This window comes from Chanodichthys erythropterus, chromosome 24, assembly GCF_024489055.1.
Source record: "Chanodichthys erythropterus isolate Z2021 chromosome 24, ASM2448905v1, whole genome shotgun sequence".
NCBI classification, from domain to species: domain Eukaryota; kingdom Metazoa; phylum Chordata; class Actinopteri; order Cypriniformes; family Xenocyprididae; genus Chanodichthys; species Chanodichthys erythropterus.
Window position 1 is genome coordinate 11,394,411 of NC_090244.1, and position 16,568 is coordinate 11,410,978.

The window sequence follows — 16,568 nt, forward strand, 5'->3', positions numbered from 1 at the left end:
ACTGCCTTAATTCTTTGTGTGTATATATATATATATATATATATATATATATATATATATATATATATATATATATATATATATATATATGGCGACCAGGGCGGGCGATAGCCGTGAGGGAACGGCGCGAGTGTTAATGAGCTTCACCTGGGAGGCGCACCTGCCTTGAGTCCCTCACGGAGGAGCTCCGGGAGCATAAATGGAGGAGCGACTACCGTGAAGGACAAGAGAGGACCAGGCCTGGACTTTATTTTATGTTTTATTATGTTTGTGTGGCCGGCAGACGTCCGCGAGGGTCTGCCAGCATTACTTTCGTTTTGTTCTTTGTTTATTTTATATTAAAGTTTGGTTCAACGTTCGCCGGTTCCCGCCTCCTTCTTCCCACATCTACTAACCTCGTTACTATATATATATATATATATATATATATATATATATATATATATATATGGGACAAAACCTTAAACGGGTAAGGCCAAAACAACAAACATTTACTTAGAAAAAAACAAAATGGCAGCCAGCTCCCTACTGCGTTCCACTCCAAATTTAAATGCCCTTCACTTGCTAACTTCCCTCCATCTCGTGGACTCGGATGTGCATTGTTGCTTATGTTGCACAAGTGCCCACTACTGGCAGAACTCATGCATAAGGTTTACATGAAACGCACTAAGCCCTTAATCACTTGGAATTCACTATGGAGCTGGTTTATTATTTAAACCCCTTTTGTACTTATGAATTTGTTTTATGTACCATTATATTTGCTTATAAGTTGTTGGAGAAAATATCTAAAATTCTATAGGCTAGGTAGGCTATATGAGGAGAAAAATTTAATTACACAAACGAAACAAAATATCAGTAGTAGGACCGATATATCGCATGAGATTGTCACGCGCATTTCGTCAGTAAAGCCGGTTCCCTGATTACCTCTAAATCGCCATCACCTGCTTTCAAATGGAGCGGCATTTAATAGACAGAACCGTCGATCACTGACAAGCCACGCAATATCGCGTTCATTATCGAAGGCGATTCATCTGCGATATGAACGCAATATTGCATAGCTTGTCAGTGATCTACGCTTCTGTCTATTAAATAGCGCTCCATTTGAAAGCAGGTGATGGCGATTTAGAGGTAATCAGGGAACCGGCTTTACTGACAAAATGCGCGTGACAATCGCATGCGATATATCGATCAGCCCTAATCAATACACTTTGACTGTGAACATAAGGTAGCTACAAGTATTATGCGATTGAATCTCAACATAATTCGTACACTTCAGTTAAGCGCGATCTACTGTGACGTCACAATCGAGTTGAATTGTGGGACTTAGAGCTGCTGTCATGTCAATGAGGGTCTGTCCATGTAAACTTCCCTTGTCCACGAAGTGGAAAACACTTAAAAATGGCGGTAGGGATTCCCCCGAGTGGAATTGCTTAGGGAAGTTTGCGAGTACGTGTCTAAAATTGGAGTGGAACGCAACCTCAATAGTTTAAGTTTAAGCTTAACCCATCACAAAGCTGCACACTACAGCCACAGCACCAAATTTACGCTTAAGGCACACCAACAAAAGCAACACTCTGGGACTGGCAACATCTCAACACTCCCATGATCTTGGGAGAAGGAATCTCTCACTGGATCCTCTTGACATTGACAAGGAGCAGCTGGTAGGTCAAATCACCTTGACTAGGACAGGGAGGAGCACAAGAAATAGGACAAAACATACAACAAAAACTACAACTCCCAGCAGGCCGTTGGGTCCATTGGCAGCACACACAGTACACCAATGAATGACACATACACCATAATTATAAAACACATATGCATGTGTACTGGGACATAAATTCTGACCCTACCATTTGAATGTTGCAGCAGATGTCAAAACTCATCAGACCAGGCAATGACTTCCATTCTTCTATTGTCCAATTTTGGTGAGCCTGTGCGAATGATAGCCTCAGTTTCCTGTTCTTAGATGACAGGAGCAGCACCCGGTGTGTTTTTTTGCTGCTGTAGACCATCTGCTTCAAGGTTTGACGTGTTGTACATTCAGAGATGCTCTTCTGTAGACATCGGTTGTAACGAGTGGTTTTTTGAGTTACTGTTGCCTTTCTATCAGCTCGAACCAGTCTGGCCATTCTCCTCCGACATCAACAAGACATTTTCACCCACAGAACTGCCGCTCACTGGATATTTTCTCTGTTTTGAACCATTCTCTGATGGTCATTTGTGAAAAGACCAGCCTTTCTTGCACCAACAACCATGCCATGTTCAAAGTCACTTAAATCACCTTTCTTCCCCAACTGATGCTCAAACATACATTTAGATACGCCATCTTTATTTTTTGGCTCAACTGTCACAGAATGGAAAGCAGATTGTGGGATATTGAAGCATACATCTATGCTGCCTTCAAAAATCAATCAGATGAAGGTATCTCAGGAGACAGGAAATGAAGTTAACATGCCTTAATACCTTCCTAACTTGATGCATCCTCAGAAGGCAGCAATTCTCAGACGCAGCCCATGTCTACAAGCCTAAATGCATTGAGTTGAGTCGCTATGTGATTGGCTGATTAGATATTTGCGCTAAGGAGCAGTTGAACCGGTGTAATGATACTTTAATAATTGCATACATAACCTTTAAACGATAAAATATTCTTCGAAGATAACATTGTGCAACTTATTCTGAACTCTGTTCCAAAATGCATCATTGAGAACGGATGCATCTATGTTTAGTGAGGAGGAATTTCAGCTATGAGACAATGGCCGTGGCAGCAGAGGACTGGTCACATGATCAGATACCAACAAAAGTTCTTGAATGGTGTTTTTATTCTCTTGAGAAACTGACCCCTGTGTGAGTGAACACAGGTGTGTGGCTTTACATTGGGGTCAAATTTGTCCTCAGAAGATACAGTAGACATGACAAAACCTTTGGTCGAAACCTTTTGTACAGTATATGTAAAAGTTAGTGTTGCTAGGAACGCTCTAATCCGAAGTAAAGCGTCAGTCATTTGGGAAAACGCAGCAGTTTTATCAATAGCAGTTATTTTTTATTGTTAAATATTGCATGCAATCCTGCAGTGAGTGTCTTTATTTAACTTCCTGTTGGTATGTTTGTACATTTGTTTGGGTACAAACACTTGTACCAACATTCTTGCAGTCCACTGTTGTTCCTTTAGGACCATTTGGACTAAGAGAAACAGCATACAGTCAAAGTTTATTTATACAGTGACTATGTTTAGAACAACATAACACCCTTCCTGCTTTTGCTGTATTTGAGGTGTAGAATGTACCTATGTAATATTATGGATAATATACAAATATATAAAACAGAATATCTGGATGACATTTGCCAAAATTAGCAGTATGCAACCGACTTGCAATGCAATGCGATCAACTTTTTTGAAGTTTTTTTGATCTCAGAAAGTTTTTACCTGGGTAAACAAAGGTTCAATCTTAATTCAAATATATTTGGATATCATTTATTAGATTAAATATGCAAAATAATGAGGTCATGTGACAACAAATTTGACATTTATTATTCATTAAACTAATACATTTTTAACCAATTAATGGTTAAAAAATGTATTGGTGCATATTGTTTTTGAAAACAGCAGTTGTATGCACTGCTCTATATTATATTAATAAAAAGCTCCAGTCAGTATGTAAACTAATATTTCAGGTTACAAGTTGAGCTTTATTGACTGCATTTATTGACTGCAAATGCATTTACAGTGTACTTACAGTGGAAGTCTATGAGGCAACCATTCTATGTTTCTGTTTTTTTCCCACTGGCATGCCATTGATGCTATTGATACAGCATAACTATTTAACCTTGAATATTGCTTTAAAATAATAGTGAGCAAGTGTGTGTGGTTTAGGTATACCCTATGTTATGGGGACAAAATGTCCCCACAAAGATGGTGATATAAAAAATCCTTGTCCTTGTGAGGACATTTTTTGTGGTATATTTAAGTGATATTTTTTGAAATTGTAAAAATGCATTCGTTTTCTGTAATTGGGTAAGTTTGGGGATAGAATATACAGTTACAGTATAAAATCATAATGTCTATGGAATGTCCCCATAACACATGGAAACCCAACGTGTGTGTGTGTGTGTGTGTGAGTGGCTATTTTACCATCTACAGTCAATACTGGTGAGTCTGTCAGTGTGTCACTAGCAGAATGTAAGGCCAGGTGGCAGGCTGTCGCTACTGTGCGTTATTGGGTGGCCTCCAACTGACACTTCTCCAAACTTCAGGCCTCTGGAGAGTCAAACGAGAGAGACTGTGGATTATCTCAGTGTGAGCTGAAGAATGCAAATGGCCAGTTGCCCTTGAAATTGTAAACTTTGGCTAACATTTGACCTTAAGACTCAATACAAGTGATCCACTGATTGTTATTGTTATGACTTCAAGTAAAAGCCATTTTGGCATTACAAAGATATTTACTATGTGGCGTGACTATTTACTAGGTTCAGGCCCTGTTTTGTAACGTAGTCTTAGATCATGTGTGGACACGTTACTATTTGTAATGTTTTTGAAAGAAGTCTCTTATGCTCATCAAGGCTGCATTTATCTGATTAAAAACACAGAAAAAACAGGAATATTGTGAAATATTATTACAATTTAAGATAATGTTTTTCTATTTTAATATACTTTAAAATCTAATTTATTTCTGTGATGCAAAGCTGAATTTTCATCATCATTGCTCCAGTCTTCAGTGTCACATGATCCTTCAGAAAACATTCTAATATGATGATTTGATACTAGTTATGATCAATGTTGGAAAGAGTTGTGCTGCTTAATGTTTTTTTGGAACCTGTGATACTTTTTTCAGTATTCATTGATGAGTAAAAAGTTAACAGCATTTATTTAAAATAAAAAATTCTTTGTGACAATATAAGTAATAATAAGTTGTAACTATCATTTTTTTAATATAAATTTAACACATCCTTGCTGAATAAAAGTATACATTTCTTTCAAAAAAGGAAAGAAAAAACTGACCCCAAACCTTTGAACAGTAGTGTATATTGTTACAAAAATATTTCTATTTTGAATAAATGCTGAGACATTAAAAATAGTAATGTGTCCAAATTTTTGACCGGTACTGTATGTATGAATGTTTTGTTTTATATATATATATATATATATATATATATATATATATATATATATATATATATACTTGTCTTCTCACCAAAGGATGTCAATTGTTTTAAAACAGTAGAGTTATTTTTGTTTTATATATCATAGTATTTATTTATAATTTGATGTTTTTTTTTGTTTTTTTTTTAATTTATTAATAATTTTAGCATTTTATCTTCAACTTTATTGTATCTTATTTTTTTAATTTAAGTTTTCATCTAATATTTATAATTTATTGAATAAATATTTCAATTATCGAAAGCATTTTAAATATTTTAGTTTACCTGGTTACGCTACATAAAATCTGATTTTATATAATATATTGTTAGTCATTAAAATGAGTTCATAATTGAAAATAGTTTTAACCACAATGCTCAGATTACGTTGTGGTACGATTTGAATTGTCGAGAAGGTCGAGACCTCTGCGTTGGGACAGGCCATAATCACTATTTGATGTGTTTAAAACTAGTTCTTCTAGGTTAATTGTATGTTAGACAAGTTTATCAAACATGTCTAAGAGTTCTCACAACATAAAAGATGGGGTTTGTGGAGTTAAAAAAGTCAACATCCCACGTGCCATTGTCAATAGCACAATGCCGTTCTCTTGACACTATGCAATCAAGTCACTTTTGTGTCCATGTAATTGTTAGACCACCCACACAGACAACAGCCTTACAAACATCACAAAGTGTGGCACATTGACAGTTTCCTAGAGTCCATGATTTTCTTTTAGGAAGAGACGCTGATAATAATTCCTCATTTGGTATTGGTTCCCAGTGTAATGTCCACACCCATACTGGTCGGCAATGCGCATTTCCTTTGAAGGCCAGCTAGAAGTTCCTCACAACTAACAGATAACAGACAACAGACAAATGGCCATTCGTCCATTATGACCAATGCACGGAGTCTTATTTATAACGGCCACTGGGATGCCATTCTCTCCCAGTGAACTGGCTACCTCTCTTTCCAACAATAGTCCACACTGTCCTCGAGAGCCATAAATTATCTTCTAATATTAAATGCAACTGTCTGTCGACAGTCTCCATTGTGAGACCCGTTCCAATACCCCATCTTCACATGGGACGGCCCACCTTTGAGTGATGTAGGGTTGTAATGTGTCCTAAAAAGGCTTGAGGTTCTGAAGCCCTGGTGACACGGATCCTATATAAATACGGGAGCAGGTGAACTGTCCGTTCACTCTCTTTTTTTCTACCGCTCTTGAGGGAGCAAGATTTCCAGGCCTCTTGTGCAAGCTCTCCTGGGTGAGTGTACTTCAATGGATCTTTATGTTAAATGGTTTGTTGGACTACAGTAGATAGTGTAGCGAAGGTTTTTGGTTTTTGTATATATATATATATATATATATATATATATATATATATATAGTTTAGAACATTCTAATCATCAACCGCATTCACGCTCATGTTGTTCCAAACCTGTTTGACTTTGGGAAGCACAAAAGAACAAATTTTGAAAAACCGTTTTTGTCCGAGCACTACTGTTAAAAAGATTGGGGTCAGAAAGTTTGTCTATGGCTTTTATTCAGCAAATCCATTAAATTGGTCAACAGTGACAGTAAAGGCATAATGTTACGTAAGATTTCTATTTCAAATATATGTTGTTCTTTTGACTTTTCAAATTGATCAAAAGAATCTGAAAAAAAGCAATCATGGTTAATACAAAACTAGTACGGCTGTTTTCAACACTGATAATAATAACAAATGTTTTTTGCGCAGCAAATCAGCATATTAGAATGATTTCTGAAGGGTCATGTGACACTGAAGACTGGAGTAATGATGCTGAAAATTCAGCTTTGCATCACAGAAATAAATTACATCTTAAAATATATTAAAATAGAAAACAGTTATTTTAAATTGTAAAAATATTGAACAATATTACTGTTTTTATTGTATTTTTGATCTATTAAATGCAGCCTCGGTGAGACTTTTTTCTAAAACATTTTTTAAAAAATCTTGGCAAACTTTTAAACAGTAGTGTATGTTAAAATTCATAACTTCAAAATGTTTTCTGCAGAAGAAATATAGTCATAAAGTAATCATTTAATGATTTGGTAAACACACAGTGGAGCGTTGAAAATGTTGCATCTTCGTAACAACTACAGAAGCAGCACAATAAAAACATTACAGGCATATAAACTAAAGTTTTTTATGTTCAACTCAAGATATCAAATAATAATAAAATATGTATTATTTATAGCAAATTGCGCATCTGCCGAAGGGAGGGAATGACTGAATAACATGAGTTGTCAGAAAAGTTCTTTTTAAGCATAGAAGATGAATCATTTATGTATAGCTTCAAGTGCTACATAAATTCAACAAGTATTTAATAGTCAAGAGAAAATCCTTTTGCTTTTTAATGGAGTCATGTGTTTACTCCCCATGCCATTTGTGTTGAAACACCAGCTGTCTAAGCAAACATGTGCGACGAGGAAGAGACCACCGCTCTGGTGTGTGACAATGGCTCAGGTCTGGTGAAGGCTGGCTTTGCCGGTGACGACGCTCCCAGGGCCGTGTTTCCCTCCATTGTGGGCCGACCCCGCCATCAGGTGAGGCCGCAACGTTCACTGACGCCATCAGGGGCTTAGTCTTATTTTGATCCAATCAGTATAAAGCACCTCTTAAGCCACAGTGCTTACGCTTTCACCTTGACCTCTAAGCTGACACATCCTTATTTCTAATGTTTATTATCAGTGCTTCAGAATTTGAGTCAAATGTATTGACGAGTTTTTAAGTTGGGGCAAAAAAGGTCACCCTGAATGTGTGGACTGTGACTGACGGTGGTTTCTTCCTTTAGGGTGTCATGGTCGGTATGGGTCAGAAAGACAGCTATGTAGGAGACGAGGCCCAGAGCAAGAGAGGCATCCTCACCCTCAAATACCCCATTGAGCATGGCATCATCACCAACTGGGATGACATGGAGAAGGTAGACCATACGATTATTCTCTTTTAAGAAGTGTCGATAGCAAGATTTATTGGTAAAATTGTCTATTCTCAATAGCATAGAAATGTATGAAGCACAGCTCACTTGCAAACACAGCAGTTTTCTGTTGATCACCACAGCATAATTCGTTAGAACAACCTGAACCTGCTGCGAAATATGCATGAGGAAATCTTGCTCTTTGCACGAAATTTTCTATTGAAATGACTGGATTGCTATGGCGTTACATTTGTGCCAAAAAAGCGTTATAAGTTGCTCTAAATGAAGGTTCTGCTACGCATTTTACAGATGCAGAATGTTTAGATTTTTTTTCAATAATAAAACCTTTAGATGGATTTATTTTTCCCGTCCTATAAGCAAACAAATCTATTGTCCCAAGGTTTCATCTTTGTGCTTTGTCATAACAGAGTGCCCCAGGGATGACGCGTTTTTGTAGGCCAACCCGGAAGTTAACGGCGCACGAGTTCCCTGGACTGAAAGCCTATTCATTTTTCCCATAGAATTTTGAAAAATCGCAGAAAATAAGCTCTGTGTTTAACAAAGGGTTATGACACTTACATGTTTCGTCTATCAAGATAATCTTTACAAGTTGACACAACATTTATAGATTTTGAAGCCTAAATAAAGTCGTCAGATATAAAAGGCTAACAGCAGGCTATAAACAAACTACAGCACACCATGGTCGCGGATCAACGTCGTCACCACCAAGCGTCCTCAAACTTTATTTAGAAAACAACTCTATTTAAAAACATGCTCACTGATTATATATGCGCTGTGTATGAATACTTATCCACTTTTTCATGAGAAATGCTGTCCAAATGTCCTGTTTATCATGATGACGTCTAAAGTCCCCGCCAAAGGAAGTAGTCCCTTTTAGCAATTTGTTAGCAACCGCCGAATTTAAGACACAGTAAAAGTTTAAAAAATCACAAGTGGGTTATAACTGGTGTGTTTTATGTCATAGATCAAAACGTGAAAGTATTTAGAGGCTTTGTTTGCCACAGACCTTATTTCAGGCGATTTAGCAAAAACCCATTCAAAAAACCCATAGACTTTACGGCGTTGGAACCGGAAGTCCTAAAATGCTAACTCGCTTCCGGGTTTTGCCTACAAAAATGCGTCATCCCTGAGGCACTCTATATTCATAAAGATAAAGGTGAGAACTCATTATTTAAATAATCTAAACATTTTATTTCTTTTCCTGGATATCTGTAAAATGCATTGTGTACAATGAGGGTAGTAACATGGAGGATGAAAAATAATACAAGAGCAACAACAGTATAGCATAGACAAACGTAGTGTACAAAAAACACATTTTTGGCACAAATGGAACACCATAATTTTTGGAAACAGCCAAAAGCGACAGAAAAAGACAACACTGAAGATGACAGAACAAATTAAAAATCATCAAAGAACATGCACATCAGCAAATACTGATTTATAGGAAGTATGCAATAACTGTAAACATGCTTTTTGGCACAACTGGAACCTTTTGTCCATGAAAATCTGCCGAACGGTAAATGTGACCGCATCTTGTGAACTGAAAATATACAGTGTTTCGCCATATGTAATGACAAATACAATACTTTTTACTTAGATCTGGCACCACACTTTCTACAATGAGCTCCGCGTGGCCCCTGAGGAACACCCTGTTCTCTTGACTGAGGCTCCTCTGAATCCCAAGGCCAACAGGGAGAAGATGACCCAGGCAAGCCCTTTTTAGAACAATCTTTAAAAATCATGACATTAATAGCATTATGTCCATAATATTATATATACTGTATTTCAGATCATGTTTGAGACCTTCAACGTTCCGGCTATGTACGTGGCCATCCAGGCTGTGCTCTCCCTGTACGCCTCCGGCCGTACCACAGGTTAGCATTGGCTACATTGACTATAGTTGTTCTAAACTTCACCTTCTTGGTTTTTCATGCTTTTTTGATATGCTTCAGGTATTGTGCTGGACGCTGGTGATGGTGTGACCCACAATGTGCCCGTATATGAGGGTTACGCCCTTCCACATGCCATCATGAGACTGGATTTGGCCGGCAGAGACCTGACTGACTACCTGATGAAAATCCTGACTGAGAGAGGCTACTCGTTCGTCACCACTGGTAATTTAACGCTTTCTGCAGTTTCCACATAAATTATATATTGAATTTATTCATGTAATAGATAATAAACCGTATCTCAAATGTAAAATTTTGCTTATTTTATATTATACGTGACTCGTAAGCCTTCTTTTTTTACCTTTTACGCTGCAGTGAGTGATATCTTCATTAGCTAAACAGTACCGCCTTATGGTCAATGCTAGTAACTGCGCAACTGTACCAACTGCTGTTCTTTAATCATTCAAATGCATTTAATACCTTTCTAACTCGCTGTTACAGCCGAGAGGGAGATTGTTCGTGACATTAAGGAGAAGTTGTGCTACGTGGCTCTTGACTTTGAGAATGAGATGGCCACCGCCGCCTCCTCCTCATCTCTGGAGAAGTCCTACGAGTTGCCCGACGGTCAGGTCATCACCATTGGTAACGAGAGGTTCCGCTGCCCCGAGACCCTCTTCCAGCCCTCTTTCATTGGTCAGTTTCTCATTGGGTCATTAAAATAACTGCTGGATTTGGATGGTTTCTTTCCCTAGTTAAAAATACTAGCGGAATGAATCCCAATGGAGATTTTAGGCCTGTAGGATATAACTATAAACAAAAATATAACAAATAAGAGTAAAAATATTTGAATAAAGAGTAACAATTTCACTTTTTCCAGTAGGAAATGGTATTTTTATTATTTTTTAGATGATTCACATTTGATTTAATAAGGATTAAATATAAATTGTAAAAATATAAAATAAAATAAAATCATTTAAAATAAAAAGTAGGAAATAATTATTTTTTAATTTAATTTTATTTTATTTTAGATGATTCTTAGGCTTTTAGATTTATTTAGTATTGGATCTAAATTATAATATATGTTCTTATCCTCCTGGGACCCAGGAATAGACTTCTGTCCTCTGCAGTGGACATTATATTTTAGTGATTTTCTCTGACATCATACAAGTCACATGTGTTTTCAGTCTGGATGTCCTGTAAAGAGCACATTCAGGGCTTTGCAGAGATACTAAATTTTTAGAGGTTTCGCCATGACAACAACTTCTTGGTCTTTAAATATGACTGAAAATGAAAATTATCATTTAAATCTGATTAATTTTCTAATTGTTTGTTATAAATCAACATCTCAGGAAAATGTTATAGGGACTCATATCAAAATATGACTTTCTGTTATGAAACAGGACATCGATTTCATACATGACCTCTGAAGAGGACAACAGGACTTAAATCATGTTTATCAGACATTTTAGGAGATACATCAAGTTGAATATCAGTATTCCTATTAATTATTAGATAGTATTATGGAAATGTTGTCAATTATTACTCCCATTATTACACTTATTTTCCATTGCATGTTGCTCCAAGCACACTATAATATGCAAATTAGATACAGTGTATAGATGCATTGTATTGAATGGGAAAAACCATGGCTAGCACATATTGCATAAAGTAAAATGGTAAATCAATTAATTCCATTATATCTTTCATAACATAGTTGAGAATCATCTTTATACAAAGTTTGGTTAAAAATAATCCTGAAGCCTAAAAATTGATTGGTGATAAAAAAAAAAAAAAATCCCATTGTTTTTGCCTATTATTTCATGCCATTTTATTTTTCAAACTTAGTCCTGGTGTCCACGACAGAGGACATAGTATAACCTATGAATAAAATACAATTTTTAATTTAATTTGTTTCTTATGCTGTAAACAATATAATGACGTGAAAAAATATTAAATTAAAAAAAAAAAAATTTATGTTTCCCGGAAGGATATAGGAATCCAACGGTTATTTTCCCATTAGCACTACTTAATTTTCTCCTAAGAAAAAAAATAAATAAATAAAAAAATATATATATATATATATATAATATATGGGTTGTTCATAATTTTTCTGGTCAGCCAAAAACTATTTAATCAGTATACTCATGTAACTCTTGAGAAAACGACTTTTGTTATGTCGAGATCACAAGAAAACAAGACAGAAAAAATAATAGTGCATGTCCTCTAAGGGCTTCCATAGAATCATGTTCACATTCCTTTAGGATTTTTGACTAAGTTTCTTCTTAATGATAGACAAGCTTTGAATATCCCTACATTATGCCTTGTTTTTTAATCAATTATTAATGTAAGTTTCTGAAACGGGGCCTACATTGAACCACTAAGCCCACACTCCAAATATATTCTCCCTTTTGAGCCATTGCCAAGCCTAGATTCCCATTGATGAAAAATTCATGCTATTAATAATTCTCAATCATTTGCACATCAGCCTATGTGCGGCAACACAATTAAACCCACCTTCCATGTGCACGGCATAGCGGTCAAGATTCCCACATAGAAAAATTTAAAACAACTGCATTTTTCGGCGATATCAGTGCACTTTTAGGAGAGGTGACACAGTGACGGATCACCTTTTGTCAGGAACTAATTAAGAGCGTTTCAGTATATGGCCACAGGCTGAGGGGCTATTTATGGTGTACAGGGTTCTTAGTCTTGACATTGTACATCAATCACTGTTTCCTTATCCAGTAGAGCTGATAGGACAATGCCTCACCAGTTCTTCCCTTAATGAAATCAGCGCTATTATGTAATCTGCACTTACATGAATTAGCATGGTACAGCATATGTAATGTAGGCCTATTTAAATGGAAGTTTGTTTCATGTATAATCCCATTCATCATCTAAATCACATTGTCTGTAGGTATGGAGTCTGCTGGTATCCATGAGACCACTTACAACGGCATTATGAAGTGCGACATTGACATTCGTAAGGACTTGTACGCCAACAACGTACTGTCTGGCGGTACCACCATGTACCCTGGTATCGGTGACAGGATGCAGAAAGAGATCACAGCTTTGGCTCCAAGCACCATGAAGATCAAGGTACAGTTTAGGACTAGTTCATTTTGGAGATGAACTTTTTAAGAGCTTAAAGTCTTGAAATCAAAATGTACGTTTTTTAGCTTTTAGTATGAATATGTTAGCCATATGGTTATGAATAAGCTGGTGTGTTCCAATATTCGCATTTAGGAAATATAGCATTCAAAACTTGTAGTATCTCACTTCCGCTAAAATGGATCACAGATTTTCATGACATCACATCGCGCTTTAGTGTCTCATCAAATCTTCTGTCCAATCAAATGCTCTCTAGAATCTGAAGTCCCGCCCCTCCTTCACTCTTATGCTGTGTTCACACCAGACGCGACTTGCGCGAATAAATCGCGCTATTCGCGCGTAGTTGGACGCTTGAACATTTTGAGTTTACTCGCTTCATTCGCGCGTGACATTCGCTTCATTCGCGCGTGAAAATCCCTTCACAACAGACGCGAATTCGCGTCATGAGAGGGGCTCTCCCGCTCCTTTATGTGTCCCAGACTCTCCCACTGCTTTCTGCACACTTCCTCTGAATAAACACAACGTGTCAGTGGGGAAATAATTGTAAATTACAGCGAATAAGCTCAATTGGTCGTCTTTAGTTGGCTTGTAGTCTTAATATGTATTTATATATATGTATATATATAGCTCAAATTGAGTAAAGACCGTTTTTTACAACTTATCAGATTGTCCGACCTCCTCACTCACTTTCTTTCAAACACGGTCCTTTTTATTTCTGTTTCTATAAATGTATGAAGATGTACAGCGACGATGATTTTGTCCTCCATTGTTGTTTCGAATTTCTGCCTCAGCTCGCTACGTCACGTCACTACTAGAGCAAGCTCCCGATTGGTTAACGCGGCGCGGAAATTCGCCAAAGTTCAGATTTTTCAACTTGCGCGATTCGCGCGAATCGCGTCATTCGCGCGAATCGCTCAATTCGCGCCGCGTCATTCGCGCGAATCGCGTCATTCGCGCCGCTTCATTCGCGCGAATCGCGCCGCAGGATGTCAATTCGCGTCTTTGCATTGACTTAACATGTAAATCACTCGCGCTTACCGCTTCATTCGCGTCCGGTGTGAACGCACCATTAGGGGCCGTTCACACAGAACGCGTTTTTCTATTCCAATGCGCTACTTTCCCATTGTTTTTCTATGTAAACATGCGCTTGACGGACGTGCATGACCGTTACGCTCGCGTCTTTTGCAGCGCCTCTCACATGAGCACCGCGTTTTTAGGACGCCATGTCAAGTTAAAATAATTTCAACTTTTACATGCAGCGCCGCTCATCAATGTCAGTTCCAAAACAGTGGACCAATCAGAAGAACTCGGAGGCGGGGCGAACGTTGCAAGCTTTTGTTTACAGTAGCAAGTTGGCATGACAACTGTTTTATATGACGGCAACACGGCGGAGGAGGCGCTCATTATTATCTTATTTTCTTTTTTTCCATGTCAAAACTTGTATATGTCAATTCTGCTGTTAACCTATTTTTATTATTTCCGTTGTTGTCGTTATTGCCTCACGTCTCAAAAGCGCGTCTCGAGACACTCGCGTTCTACGCTGCGCTTTTTTAAAAACCACTCCTGAGCGCCGCGTCTCGCGTTTTTAGACGCAAAGACGCGTTCTGTGTGAACGGCCCCTTAGTCGCTGAAGCCTCGGCTGAAATCGGTCACTTGTTCACACGTATACTAGTTTCTACATGGTGAATGGCACACAGTGCACTATATAGAGAATAGGGAACGATTTAGACAATGTAAATAGGCTTCCTTCGACGTCCTTTTTGACGTTAGTGTCACATGACCGCCACAGCGCGAGCACAGTCTGCTCCGGTCCAGAGACACGCGGATCATATGCGTGAGTCGGCACAGACCACAAAAGGTATCGGACCCATTTAAATTCTGCACAGAATGCTGTATATGAGCGATATAAAACGAGAAACGGTTAGAGATTAGGAGGAAACTGAGGTTTTACAGAGTCTAACGGCTCTGGTCGAGCTGTAACATAAACAAAACGCTATTGGCTGTTTTTAAAAAAGGAGCGGGGCTGTTCGATATATCCATATTCATATAATATAGTCATGGAATTTAGATAAGGTTTGTCCAAGAAGTTGCTAGATTTGTCGCTAGGCTTTTGATAAAAGTCGCTAAATTGGCAGCAAGCTCGTGCTGCAGTTTTGACGTCTGCCCCTTTAAATGCGCGAGCTCTTTAAAGTCAGGTGGGTTCTGATTGGCTGCGCTTTTATCGTTCATCAGCCTGAACAAAATCGTTCTGAAAGTGATTACAACTAAATCATAATCGTTATAGTTGTCGTGTGGACTTTATTCTTTTATATATTGAACGATATTTAGAAATAGGCCTATATATTTGTTGTTATAGTAATCGTCCTTGTTGTGTACGGGCCTTAATAGAGATTATTTTTTATGTTTTTTAAGTGTCTGATATGAATATGCACCAATGTTTAATTATTAATCTATTTTTAATTTATTTTAATTTATTTTTAATTAATTCTGTTTTTGAAACAATAGTAAATAAATAATCATTACACTACAACAATAATGAGTATGAATTGGCCTAAATATTTTAATGATTAGCCTAATATTATCACTAATATTTATTAATATTCATTATTTGTTGTTTTGCCATTTAAATATTTTTTAATCAAAGATATAGATCATTTCTATGTTCAAGTGTCCAATTACTGTTAAATTTCTAGATACAAAAGTAAAACAAAACAATAATACTATGTTCATTCATTATGAATAATGTGTATATGTTTATATATTTATAACATGTGTATGTATGTATATGTATATGTGTATGTATACACACGTACAAGAAAATATAGTCAAACAATAGATATTTCTGTCTTTCTACTTCAGAATTTTAGGTTTAATTTAACGTTACTTGCCGTTTCTTTATAATTAATTATAAAACTATCTATCTATCTATCTATCTATCTATCTATCTATCTATCTATCTATCTATCTATCTATCTATCTATCTATCTATCTATCTATCTATCTATCTATCTATCTATCTATCATCTTCTGATAGACTGTATTGTCTTCAAAACCCATCAAACTTTAAGCTTTAAAACTTTCTGGTCAGGCTTTCTCAAGCCAACTTCAAAGTTTGTCTCAACAAACTTTTTAATAGTTTGTTTATAACTGTTTTTGTTATTATTATCATGATTATTATCATTATTATTTATCATGAAAATTAAATTTTCCTTGTCCACTACAGATGATTGCCCCTCCTGAGCGTAAATACTCTGTCTGGATCGGTGGCTCCATCCTGGCTTCCCTCTCCACCTTCCAGCAGATGTGGATCAGCAAAGACGAGTACGAGGAGGCCGGACCCTCCATTGTCCACAGGAAGTGCTTCTAAATCCCTCCTCTTCTCATTCTCCTCCGTCCTGGACTCTCCTTGTAGTCTTTGCACCATGTTATGTCCTGTGTTTGTACTGCAGACATTTGTTTCAAATTCCCCTGTA

At 37.1% G+C, this 16,568-nt stretch overlaps 1 protein-coding gene across 1 annotated transcript in view; it reads left to right on the forward strand.

The window, feature by feature from the left end:
• The first annotated feature begins 6,272 nt into the window (after positions 1 to 6,272).
• The window catches only part of acte1 (actin, epsilon 1), a 10,356-nt gene continuing 60 nt past the window's right edge, over positions 6,273 to 16,568 (forward strand). Inside the window, exons 1-9 of the mRNA XM_067379974.1 lie at positions 6,273 to 6,399; positions 7,561 to 7,703; positions 7,952 to 8,080; positions 9,693 to 9,803; positions 9,885 to 9,969; positions 10,048 to 10,209; positions 10,486 to 10,677; positions 12,902 to 13,083; positions 16,319 to 16,568. The exon at positions 16,319 to 16,568 is cut by the window's right edge and continues 60 nt beyond it. Coding sequence (XP_067236075.1) covers positions 7,575 to 7,703; positions 7,952 to 8,080; positions 9,693 to 9,803; positions 9,885 to 9,969; positions 10,048 to 10,209; positions 10,486 to 10,677; positions 12,902 to 13,083; positions 16,319 to 16,462 — 1,134 coding nt within the window. The 5' untranslated portion in view covers positions 6,273 to 6,399; positions 7,561 to 7,574 and the 3' untranslated portion in view covers positions 16,463 to 16,568. The remainder of the gene's footprint in view (positions 6,400 to 7,560; positions 7,704 to 7,951; positions 8,081 to 9,692; positions 9,804 to 9,884; positions 9,970 to 10,047; positions 10,210 to 10,485; positions 10,678 to 12,901; positions 13,084 to 16,318) is intronic.